The 12,178-nt window shown below is 37.8% G+C and overlaps 1 protein-coding gene across 3 annotated transcripts in view; it reads left to right on the forward strand.

Moving 5' to 3' along the window:
- cacna2d3a (calcium channel, voltage-dependent, alpha 2/delta subunit 3a) overlaps positions 1-12,178 on the forward strand; it is a 127,576-nt gene that overhangs the window by 47,596 nt on the left and 67,802 nt on the right. For all 3 annotated transcript variants that reach the window (XR_007187640.1, XM_048211103.1, XM_048211104.1), the window contains exons 6-13: positions 48-179; positions 2,451-2,511; positions 2,942-3,092; positions 4,205-4,279; positions 4,892-4,981; positions 6,808-6,921; positions 10,552-10,630; positions 11,069-11,202. Coding sequence is in view for 2 of the 3 variants with exons in the window: in XM_048211103.1 (XP_048067060.1) it covers positions 48-179; positions 2,451-2,511; positions 2,942-3,092; positions 4,205-4,279; positions 4,892-4,981; positions 6,808-6,921; positions 10,552-10,630; positions 11,069-11,202 (836 nt within the window). In the remaining variant the exon portion in view is untranslated. The remainder of the gene's footprint in view (positions 1-47; positions 180-2,450; positions 2,512-2,941; positions 3,093-4,204; positions 4,280-4,891; positions 4,982-6,807; positions 6,922-10,551; positions 10,631-11,068; positions 11,203-12,178) is intronic.

The following is a 12,178-nucleotide window of genomic DNA, read 5'->3' on the forward strand; positions in this document are numbered from 1 at the left end:
TCACTGTTAAAAATGTACAGACTAATTCATTCGGTCTTCTGTTGCAGACGCAGCCATAGTGAATGGGGTGTACTGGTCCGAGGCTCTCAATAAGGTGTTTGTGGACAACTTTAATAGAGACCCTTCTCTCATATGGCAGTACTTTGGTAGTGCCAAAGGTTTCTTCAGACAGTATCCAGGTGAGTTATCACAGTTTTGTTTTCTTTTTTTGTTAGCAGGGTTTGTACAGAGTTTGGAAAAGTACACTTAATACATTAATTCAGATCAGTGGAGACCGGATTGATCATGACACTGTTTCAATGACAGCCGACAGGAAGAGAAGTGTAAAATATGGCCATGTTGGGGGAGCAATAACACAAAAGCTATAGAGGCCTGATCACATTTACCAAAATTTTGAAGGTTAAATCGTATTCTTAATGTACTCCATTTTATTTTCTCACTTGTCTGTTTAAAAAATTGGTCCTTATTAGCGATGCGCCAGTGTGTCATACATCAGTATTATCTGTCAGTAAAAGTAATAATCTACACTATTAGACATTGCTAATTGCTTAATAACAGCTGATGATCAACACTAATTATCTCCTGTCCATCAAAAGGAGGGCAGAAAAAGGCATCAGACAGTTATAAAATTGTGCAATGAAGAAAATGTCTCTGGTGTAGAATTGTTTTGGCGTATGATGTGCAGCATGAAAACAAAACTCCAGCAAGCAACACAATAATAATTGAATGCTCTCTTTATAATCATTGAACGAACCCTGGTGCGATTGCTCCGTTAGTGAGGTTCATTCAAATAAGTGTGAAAGCTAAAAAACGAGCCAAAAACAGGATGTGATGTCACAAGATGTGACCCTAAAAAGGAGAGAATGAAAACTTCCTGATAATTTACTCACCCCCATGTCTTCCAAGATGTCCTTCTTTCTTCAGTCGAAAAGAAATTAAGGTTTTTGATTAAAATATTCCAGGATTTTTCTCCTTATAGTGGACTTCAGTGGCCTCCAGACGGTTGAAGGTCAAAATTACAGTTTCAGTGCAGCTTCAAAGAGCTCTACATGATCCCAGATGAGGAATAAGAGTCTTATCTAGTGAAACGATAATTTTCTAAAAAAAAAAAAAAAAATTATATACCTTTTAACCATAGACTCTCATCTTGAACTAGCTCTCTTCTTCTTCTCTATTTGAATTCCAGCAGTGTAGACACTGCTAAGTGTATTACTGCCCTCCACAGGTCAAAGTTTGAACTAAATTGTCATATACAATATGCTAGAGCTGGGCGATATATCGCATGCAATTGTCACGCGCATTTCGTCAGTAAAGCCGGTTCCCTGATTACCGCTAAATCGCCATCACCTGCTTTCAAATGGAGCGGCATTTAATAGACAGAGCCGTAGATCACTGACAAGCTACGCAATATCGCGTTCATTATCGCAGATGAATCGCCTTCGATAATGAACGCGATATTGCGTAGCTTATCAGTGAACTACGGCTCTGTTTATTAAATGCCGCTCCATTTGAAAGCAGGTGATGGCGATTTATCAGTAATCAGGGAACCGGATTTACTGACGAAATGCGCGTGACAATCGCATGCTATATATCACCCAGCCCTACAATATGGTAGTGCAAGTATATAACAATTAGTTCAAACTTTGACCTGTGGAGGGCAGTAATACACTTAGAAGTGTCTACACTGCCGGAATTCTAATAGAGAAGAAGAAGAAGAGAGCTAGTTCAAGATGAGCGTCTATGGTTAAAACTTATATAATTTTTTATTTTTATTTTTGAAAATGACCGATTGTTTTGCTAAGACCCTTCTTCCTCGTCTGGGATCATTTAAAGCTGCACTGAAACTGTAATTTTGACCTTCAACTGTTTAGGCTCCATTGAAGTCCACTATAATGAGAATAATCCTGGAATGTTTTCATCAAAAACCTTAATTTCTTTTTGACTGAAGAAAGAAAGACATGAACATCTTGGATGACATGGGGGGAGTAAATTATCAGGAAATTTTTATTTGAAAGTGGACTAATCCTTTAAGAATACCTGTTTTTTCTCGTCATTGGAGCTATGTTGCCTATTACAGTTGAACTGTCCCTTCAAGTGTTTTACTCTCACATTAATAAATGGCACTTTCTCTTACCAGCCTAGAACTTTATACAGGTACATTCCAGTTATTATCTCAGATTTAAATGCATTAAGTTTTTGTTTTGTTGACTTTCATCAGTTCAGTCAAATAATGAGCCAGGAAGTAGATTACGATTATGATTGATATTGCTTCCGGTTCATTTATCATGGAAGGTCAAGACAGGAGTTTTGTATTATGGGATACAATATTCTGTCTACTTGTTTATTGCTCATTTGTGCAAATGCAGTTGGTAAGCTTATAGAAAGTGCATACCTAATCTTATGTAGCAGTAGGGTAATAGGTTAATTTAAACTATTCTCTACCTTCACAGGTATAAAGTGGACACCTGATGAACATGGGGTTCTAGAATTTGACTGTCGAAATCGAAAATGGTAAGTGATTTTCCCTCTCAGCTTTGAAGACCTGTTAACATCAAGCTGAGGATCTTATCCTCTTATCCATGAACAGACGTATGGATTTAAATTTATTGTAACAAAATCTGCTTTTCCACCATTAGGCCAAACCATTTCATTTAGTTTAATTTTCAACTGTGGGGCTGATAACAGAGCTCTTTGGAATGTAATACAGATGCATCAGTCATTAATGGTTTGTAATCGTGCCATACCAGGCTGAAATGATAATATAACTGGAACTGTTCCTTATCGTTTCCTAGAACCACTCGGTCCAACAGTGGAAAGGCAGTTAAAGTGTCATTTCATGTTTTTATAACATTTAATCCCTTAGATATGAAATTTTGGTATAAACTGATCCCAACAAAGACTCATTGTCAACATAATTCTCATAATATCTCTATCTTTACAGGTATATCCAGGCAGCTACGTCTCCTAAAGATGTGGTCATTTTGGTGGATGTGAGTGGCAGTATGAAGGGGCTACGGCTGACCATAGCTAGACAAACGGTCTCCTCCATATTGGATACACTTGGGGATGATGACTTTTTTAACATTATTGCTGTGAGTTTCAATCAATATCACATAGCATATTAGTTGCATTTTATCACAATATCAGTATTAAGTTAAAAAATACATTACTTTGGTTTTAGCGGATGTTTCCATTTTTCAGCCCACTGCCGCACATTAATATAAAAGAAACAGCAACTTAACCACTACACATCTCTGGTTCCCTTTCTCACCCTCCACTGTTGTCACTCATCCTTAAGTCCTTCTGGAGCAAAAGTGACCTTCGGAGGACACAGCAAGGGCTTGACATTAACTTTTTTGCTCACCAGCCACTGTGGCTAGTGGTTTTCCAAAGTTACTAGCCATTCAGCACTTTCACTGTCCACAATTTTGACATCAATACCATGGGGAAAAACTGCCATATAGATATTTTTAATATTATCTCATAATTTGGCAGCAGGTATATGAGGCTGCTGTCACTTTAAGACCTGATGCAGGGATCCATTCTACCATTACACATGCTTTTTCTTTCTCAGTTAAAACATAACTGACTGTGTTTACATGAATACTCGCCAAAACCGGCATTTTGACATTATTTCATGTGTATTTGACTGTTTAAGAATAAAAAGAATTCAGTTTAGTACTGTGAGGTGGCTTTATGAGCGCACACTGTGAGTGTGAGCACAAAATGAGTGAAATTATGCACAATACGCGTAAAACCACGTCGAAATTCAAGCCCTGTAATACCAACAATATTCAAACAGAGCAAATGAAAGTGAGGGGAGGAGGGTTTGTGTGTCAGCTCACTGTTGGAAAGATGAGAGAATGAGAAAGCACAGCTGGTATTGTGTATGTATTCTGCGTTAAATGAGTATTAGAAGCGTTTCAGATATTTTGGTATTGAAAAATTGATATTTTTGACTACATTGCCAACACAGCTAATATCCACTTTGCGATGGGTGATTCTTTTCCTCCACATCCTGCATTAAAATTGTTTAATGCACAGCTAGCCGTGGATGGTCCCTTAAATCTTGTCGTTTTATTTGAGAATTTGTTTAATTTTTATGAATCTCTTTATATTTTGTGGATCATTTTCTAACTGGTAATGCAAAACCGTTCTGACCCCATACTGGTCTCATGCAATGCATACATTTTGTCTGTGGCAGTACAATGAGGAGCTGCATTATGTGGAGCCGTGTCTGAATGGAACATTGGTTCAGGCTGACATTACCAACAAAAATGTAAGTGCATTTTCTGCTATATCTGTATATAAACCACAACTAATTGTTTTGGTCTGCTTGTCAACTTGTTAGTGTCAGGTTTGGCAAAAGAGGACTCAATAACAGGACAAACTCAAAATAGCTGTTCTGAAGCCCATGACTGGAAAGGCATAATAAACTCAGTTCAGGTTCCGGCAGCGGGCGGACAAGGACAGAGGAAGTAAGAGAGAAAGTTCAGGGTAAAAACCAGAAGGGGCAGACAGACTGATGATGAGAGTTCAGAGGGCAAAACAAAGCTCGATGCCAGAGGCAGACAGGCTAGAAACGAGAACCAGCTTGAAGCTGGAAGAAAAACCACTGACGTCCATTTTTATTATTGACTTTGAGCACCCAATAACCAGCACTTTGAATCTTGTCTGGATAAAATTGGCTTTTAACTGTTTAACTGATGATGCAAGAGATCCATAACATCAGTTTGGTGAGTCAAATGAAAACCAGAGTATGAACTATTTTGGTGTCTGTACAGATGCTTTTCTAACCGATTATTACTTTATGTTGCTGACACAAAGTTTGCACAATCCACATTGGGATTACAGAGTTTCTTACTGTTGTGTTTTGTGTTTTTCTCCTTAGCATTTCCGTCAGCGTCTTGATAAGCTCTTTGCTAAAGGTATAGGCATGCTGGACATGGCTCTGACTGAGGCCTTCGAACTTCTCAGTAATGTGAGCACACACACACACATACACACAGGTTTATTTTTGTGAATTGTGGGGTCATTCCATAGGCGTAAGAGTTTTTATACTTTACAATCCGTATTTTCTATCGCCCTACACCAACCCTACACCTAAACCTACCCATCACAGGAAACTGCACATTTTTTGCTTTCTCAAAAAAACTCATTCTATATGATTTATAAGCCTTTTGAAAAACGGAGACATGGGGTAATGTCCTAATAAGTCACCCTCTCCTAGTAATACCTATGTCATACCCATGTCATTATACAAATTTGTGTCCTGATATGAAAAAACGTGCACGCACACACACACACACACACACACATGCACACGCACACGCACACACACACATTATACAACACACCTAGATGCCATTAGATCCACACAATTTAGTATCTTGTTAAATTGATGCGTTTACTGGATAATTACCATATTCATATATGCAGATGGGAAAAGGCAGACTGTCTGGGACATTATAAATGCATAAAACATGGTTTAATGTACTACAGCAACAACCACAGAGATACATTCTGATGTATCTGTGATGAATTAGTTCAAATTTCCTTTCTATTAAGGAATTACTATTTTAATAATTAAATATTTGCTTAGTTATCACCAAATCTCGCTTTATGCTGCTGTAGATCATTAAACCTTTATGCTGCCTCAGAAGTCTGTCCGAAATCAGTTTTGTGAGGCACCTTCATGTGCAAACACTGCCTTCAAGGTCACTGCATGATAAATGTCAGATGCAGCCTAAGTATGTTCTCATTTGTCACTATAGTTACTTATTTGGTTTTTTACCTGTGTCTTGTTCAGTTCTTCACTACCCTGTGTATTTAACACTCAGAAGTCGGGAAACGCGCCGGCACATTTTGGTGGATTTTTTTCACATAACAGCAAAATCAACTTAAAATACACTGTCATTTTTTGTCATAGAAACAGAAGTAATATATCAATTGAACCTATAGAATGTCTTTTATTTGTGTACACTCAGAGTAAAAACAAAATGTTGTGCTTTTTGCAAAATAAAGAAAACTAACATGATGCATGATCTGTCGTGATCCTCCGAACGAAGTCCATTCTGATTGTCCTCAGAAAATGAACTGTAACTTAGTGAATACTAATGACACAAAAATGAGACATATGTCTAAAGAAACGTTGAAATGTCAGGTTTTAAATCATGTAAGTCAAATCGAAAACAAATATTCTCTGTTTATGTGATCTGTATGAAAAGAGAAGGTTGTCAGTTGTTTGCTAGTCAGCTCATTATCCACTAATTCGGCCACGTCCACGGAGCACGCGCTATTCAGACGCAAATCCTGAGGTGATCAATGCAACAGAGTGAACGACCACGTCAACTCAGAAAAATGCATCAAGCTTGGTCAGTTTCACGTAGGCTACTTTTCATCGTTTTGAGATGCGGTGAAGAATAATTCTAAAAGGATTGACCTCAGTGGACGAGCTGGTTTCACTTTCATTTCAAGAATCAACTTGATCATGAAATTTCCACATAATTTTGAAGCAAAAACTCTAGACTAAAATATACAATTCCCAAAAGTCCAGTGAAAAACATAGTTTAGCTCCAACCCTGAAAAAAATCCTTCAGCTGCCTATAGCCTTAGTAATCCTGAAGAGCTTGATTAGCTTGTTCAGGTGAGTTTGATTAAGGTTGGAGCTAAACTCAGCAGGACAGCGGCTCTCTAGGACCGAACTTGCCTACCCCTGGGTTAAACCTTCCTCAGCTAGCATTAATTATTGGTAATTAGTCCTAACTTCTTATAACCTCTTATCATGTAATATGTATGTGTGTTCAGTTTAATCAGACGGGCAGAGGCAGCGTATGCAGTCAGGCCATCATGTTGGTGACAGATGGAGCCGTGAAAACGTATGACGCTGTCTTTGCCATGTACAACTGGCCTGACAGAAAGGTAAGAAGAGTTTTTATAGGCTCAGTTTGCAGGGTCACCTGACGAATAATCTTATTGACTGGAATGCCTTTTATGTAGGAACAATCCGTCTCAAAGAAAAGTTTTATGTACTTTCCCAATTGCAGACTGGCAGATTTTATAATAGTTTGCTGTTGCTATTTCTTGTTCCCAAGCATTTTTCAAATAAGTAAGAGATTAACTCAAAATGGGGGTTAAGACTATTACACTCCTCCATCCATCTCTGAATGGGGAACAGGTTTTTGTGAACCTCTAGGTATTTAAAAAAAAAAAAAAAAATCTAACTCTAAATACATTTTCATAGGTTGAAATGAAAAAGAGGTTAGAAACCTTCTGAGAGCACAGGTGAAAAGATGAATCCAGCTGAGCAGGTATGAAATGATCCCTGACTATGGGAATGGAGAAAATGGTTTGTTTATGGCCAACATGTTCTAAAACTACAGCCATATCCTAACAACAGGGTTGTTTGAGTGGTATTTCCAACTGAGGGGCACAAAAAGAGACATAGAACAGATCACAGATTTTTTTAAAAAAAACTTTCATTCAAAACTGTAGCTTATTGTGGTAGTACTATGGTATAGTGAAGAAATTAAATGATACCATGGACATTTTGAATTATTGCCATATTCATATACCATGTTAATCCAATGTCCAGAAAAATATCAGTGACCTAGCGCTTTGATACATTTTGCCATTGGTTTCAGTAGGTTGTAAGTAAGTATTCACTTCATTATATGCACGTTTTGTTCTCTGTGTTCTAAAATATTCAATTGCTGTTTAATGAGGAGAACCTGTCTGCCATAGATTGATCAGATGCTTAACAAAAAAACAGAAAATGGTTGGTGAAATGTTGTGAGGGACATATAAATGTTTCTTAGGTCAGTATTCTGTATCTCTTTTACCAGACAAAGACAGTAGTGTTTCGCTGGGGCTGATGGCAGGACACACAAGGCACAGTTTAAACACACACAGTAAAAAGGCATCCCAGTGTGAGCCAATATGGTGTTCTTTTGTGCGTCTCCCTCAATCACGCTGTTATTGTTCCCTATATGTGCAGCACTGTTAATGCATCCCTCGCTCGGCATGTCTAATGGACTTCCTTGGCGGTCTGAATCTACTGACAAGTTACTTCGAGTTAATGTTTCACACTTATTGGTTGTAGTGCTAGTGGTTCTTTGTAGTCTACATTAAACCAATGAATACCTTCATTAATCCAAATTGCCATGCAATGACATCTTTATATTGACATTGGCAAACCATTAAAAGTCTTTTAAAACATTGTAGTTTTGATTTTCATGTGTTTGATGTCTTCAGCCCTGCTCCTGGAGACTCACTGTACCTCAGAGTTTAACTCCAACCCTAATCAAACACACAATCCAGCTAATCAAGACCTTCACTATCACTTGAAAATCACAAGCTGAAGCAGGTTTGATCTAAACTTTGCAGTGCAGTAGGTCTCCAGGAGCAGGGTTGAAGACCTCTACCCTAAAGTAGGAGTGCTTATACAACAGTCAAGTCAATTCAAGTCATCCTCATTTATATAGCGCTTTTCACAATACTGTTTCAAAGAAGCTTCACAGTGACAATAGGAACATTCTTATCGAGCTAAAGTTAGTTTTTGATTGAATCACTTCCGTTGTAAAAATTGTTAATTATTACTTTAGGGGCCACTTAAATGACACCTTTCCTACTGAAAACCGAAGACCTTTAATGCATTCTTGCCGTTCATTTACTTGTTTAGTCTGTAGGTTTGCGTGTTTGAGTGTGTATGTGCGCAGAAGCTTGATCTTTTTAAAAAAAAGTGATATTTGCCAAATTACTTTATTGATCCGCATAATACAGAAAAATTAGTTGTGTCCGCGGATCTATGTGAACTGGAATAATTTTGATAACGTTTTATCTATACATAGGGAAAGGAAAGGGAAATGGGTTAGATAGATTAGTTGAACGTCAGGGCTGCGTTATCATCATGTCTAGATGCAGGTCCTTCATCTCATCTGGATACGGCCTGAACAGAAACTATTATTTTGAAATAAATTAGGTGAAGAGGAAATTTTCTGTTGGGATTATTCAATCTAGGAATAATTATCCATCAGGGGTCATATTTCACTGCTAAATTCCTATAAATAATATGGCATCTGCCATGTTTCTCACTGACACTTTTAACTCGGAAACTCGTAGCTTAAAGAAGATAAGTCCATCTTGTTTTGATCTGAAGTATTATGATATGTAAATGCAGTCTCTGTAGATTTAAGAGATGATTTCAGTCCTGCTGTTTAAGGGGGAGGTCAGAAAGAGGTCACTTTGTGTCGTCTTTTCGACAATTTGCTTTGGGTTAACTGCCTAACAGTAGATAACGTTCTTCCTTTAGTTGGGACCATCTCTTACAAGCATGCATTGTTTTATATACTTAGCTGTGGAGCTTCTAGACTAGCAGATACCAAAGTGCCAGTATCTTCTGTTTTATGTTCCTGAGAGTTGATTTGCAATTCAGCTCTTATGGTCAGTTTGAATGAGTCATCTCTGTCTGATTCGCTCTCAGTTCCTACAAATGCAAGCCTCCACTTGGTGTAGATCCTGTGCTCTCCAGTATTAAGGGATAACAACAGCAGCACTTCTTCTGTGACCTCCAGTATGTCATACAGCACCTCACCTCTGTTTTCCTGTTTGTGAGTCAGTGAGCTGCACAGGAAGTTAAACAATGTGTTCATTTATACGCTGTGTATGTGACTGATGGTTAACGGACCTGTAATGTTTGTTGTGTGACTGATGGCTGCAGGGATAATAAGGATCTGAGTTGTTGTATGGTGCTATGCTGTTGTCTTTGTTAAAGTAGCAACATTGTGAGGCTCAGATACTGAAAATTTCAGCTCACTGCTAATAAATGTGTGTGTGTGGAGGGGGGGGGGGGGGGGGGGGGGGTGTTATTATGCAATGTGGAGAAAATGAAGCCATAAGACTAACAACTAATTTGTTTACTGATTATGAATACTGATGACAGCAGCAGAGTGAATTGACTCATATCCAATAAACATAGACCCTGTTTAAACTTCAATTTGCAGCAGGACAGTGACAAAGAGCAGATACAAAGTTCAGGCAAATCAAAATATAATAAATATAATAAAATAACTGCTTTCTATGTGAATAATTGTAAAATGTAATTTATTAGTGTGATCAAAGATGAATTTTTAGCATCATTATTCCAGTCTTCAGTGTCACATGAATGAAATTATTCTAATATGCTTTTTAGCTGCTTAATAAACATTTTTTTATTATTATATAACACACTTTTTTTCTTCAGGTCCATTTGTTGGCACTTGAAGTGCAGAAACCCTGTAAATTAGTTCTGACATTTCAAATGCAATGCACTATAAATTTGACCTCTGATTGCACCCACCAAATCATTGTAGATTTTTTTTTTAGTTTTAAAATCCTTAGTACAAAATAGCTTTAATAGTTTGGTTAGCTAACATTTATCGAAGCTAGCAGATTAAAGAGTACACTAATTAGATGCAGTCAGGGCGCTGCTGTCTTATCTGCTGTTGAGGGATTGTACATTAGCTCTATCTTGAGTGATTGACTGACGGCTAACCTAAGCTCTCCTCTCTGCAGGTGCGTGTGTTCCCTTACCTGATTGGTCGGGAGTCTGCCTTTGCTGATAATCTGAAATGGATGGCTTGCGCTAATAAAGGTTAGGCTTGCTCATTCTTCCTCATGCAGCTCTGTACACAATTTTATCTGCTCATTATTGAACTTTAAAAGACTGACCTGATCACCATACGAGTGTATCGTGAAAACAGAGCCTACATTTGTCTAAAGTTGCTCTATTCAGTGTTTATTCAAGTTAAAACAATGGCTTGTGTATGAATTACTTTAATACATTATGAATAATCATACTTTGATTACTTATGTCGTAGTTTCTGTAGGTTTGCTGTTCGTCTGTGTGTTATGTACAGGGTCACGCACAACATTTGCCTTAAGCTTTCATATGTTAATGTAGAATTAGCATTTAAACAAAACCCCTTGCTCACATTAATGACAGCAGGAAACAAATCATCATACAGTATGCACATATATACAGATATCAATGAATATTTGTAATTATTCTAATTGTTTTCTGTGTTGTCAGGTTATTTTACCCAGATCTCCACACTGGCAGATGTTCAGGAGAACGTGATGGAGTATCTGCATGTGCTCAGTCGGCCAAAGGTCATTGATCGAGAGCATGACATGGTGTGGACAGAAGCCTACGTTGATAACACTGTGAGTGATTTGACATTTTGATGTTTACAAGTGAGTGGGATCCACATATAAATCGTTGTTAGCCTTATGAACCCCATGCACACAGAAATGAGATTTGAAATAGAATTAATTGTGCCTGTAAAAATGTGCACACTTTCTGTACTGTACTGGTTTAAATGCTTAATGCTGATCATTCTGAGCACTTTATGACCTGGGACTGTCCAGCATCGCCCTACCACAAACACTTCAATAATCTCTTAAAAATGTAATTCCACTTATGTTTCAGTCCAGATGTGCATATATTTGTCATGGGGAATTTTTCAGGTTTCCATACAAAAGATGCTCTTCTACTACTATCATGCAAGATGATTTACTAAGATTTGCAGTAGTCATTTAGCACCAGAACGTTATGCTCCCATCGAGGATTTTATGGGATTACGGTCTTAAGCTAATTTGCCCTGTTTTGTAAAGCCAGGGCTTGACATGAACTTTTTTGCTCACCAGCCACTGTGGCTGTTACTATCCACTCAGCATTTTCACTGGCCACAATTTTGACATTGATACCATGGAGAAAAACTGCCATTTAGATATTTTTAATATTATCTCATAATTTGGTACAGTATATTAGGCTGCTTTCACTTTAAGACCTGATGCACGGATCCATTATACTGTTACACATGCGTTTTCTTTCTCAACTGTTTACATTCACTTATAACATAACTGACTGTGTTTACGTGAATACTCGCCAAGACCGGCATTTTGACATCATTTTGTGTGTATTTGACTGTTTAAGTGCAATAAGCAGCGAAAAATAACTTTAAAATTTAGTATTGAGAGGCGGCTTTTTGTGCACGCACTTTGGGTAATACACACTATCCCATGCCGTAATTCAAGCCCTGTAACACCAAGAATATTCATCCGGAGCAAATGAAATGAGTGAGTGAGGGGAGGAGGGTTTGTGTGTAACTCGCTGTCGGAGAGATGAGAGAGAGAAAGC

This window comes from Megalobrama amblycephala, linkage group LG12 (genome assembly GCF_018812025.1).
Source record: "Megalobrama amblycephala isolate DHTTF-2021 linkage group LG12, ASM1881202v1, whole genome shotgun sequence".
NCBI classification, from domain to species: Eukaryota; Metazoa; Chordata; class Actinopteri; order Cypriniformes; family Xenocyprididae; genus Megalobrama; species Megalobrama amblycephala.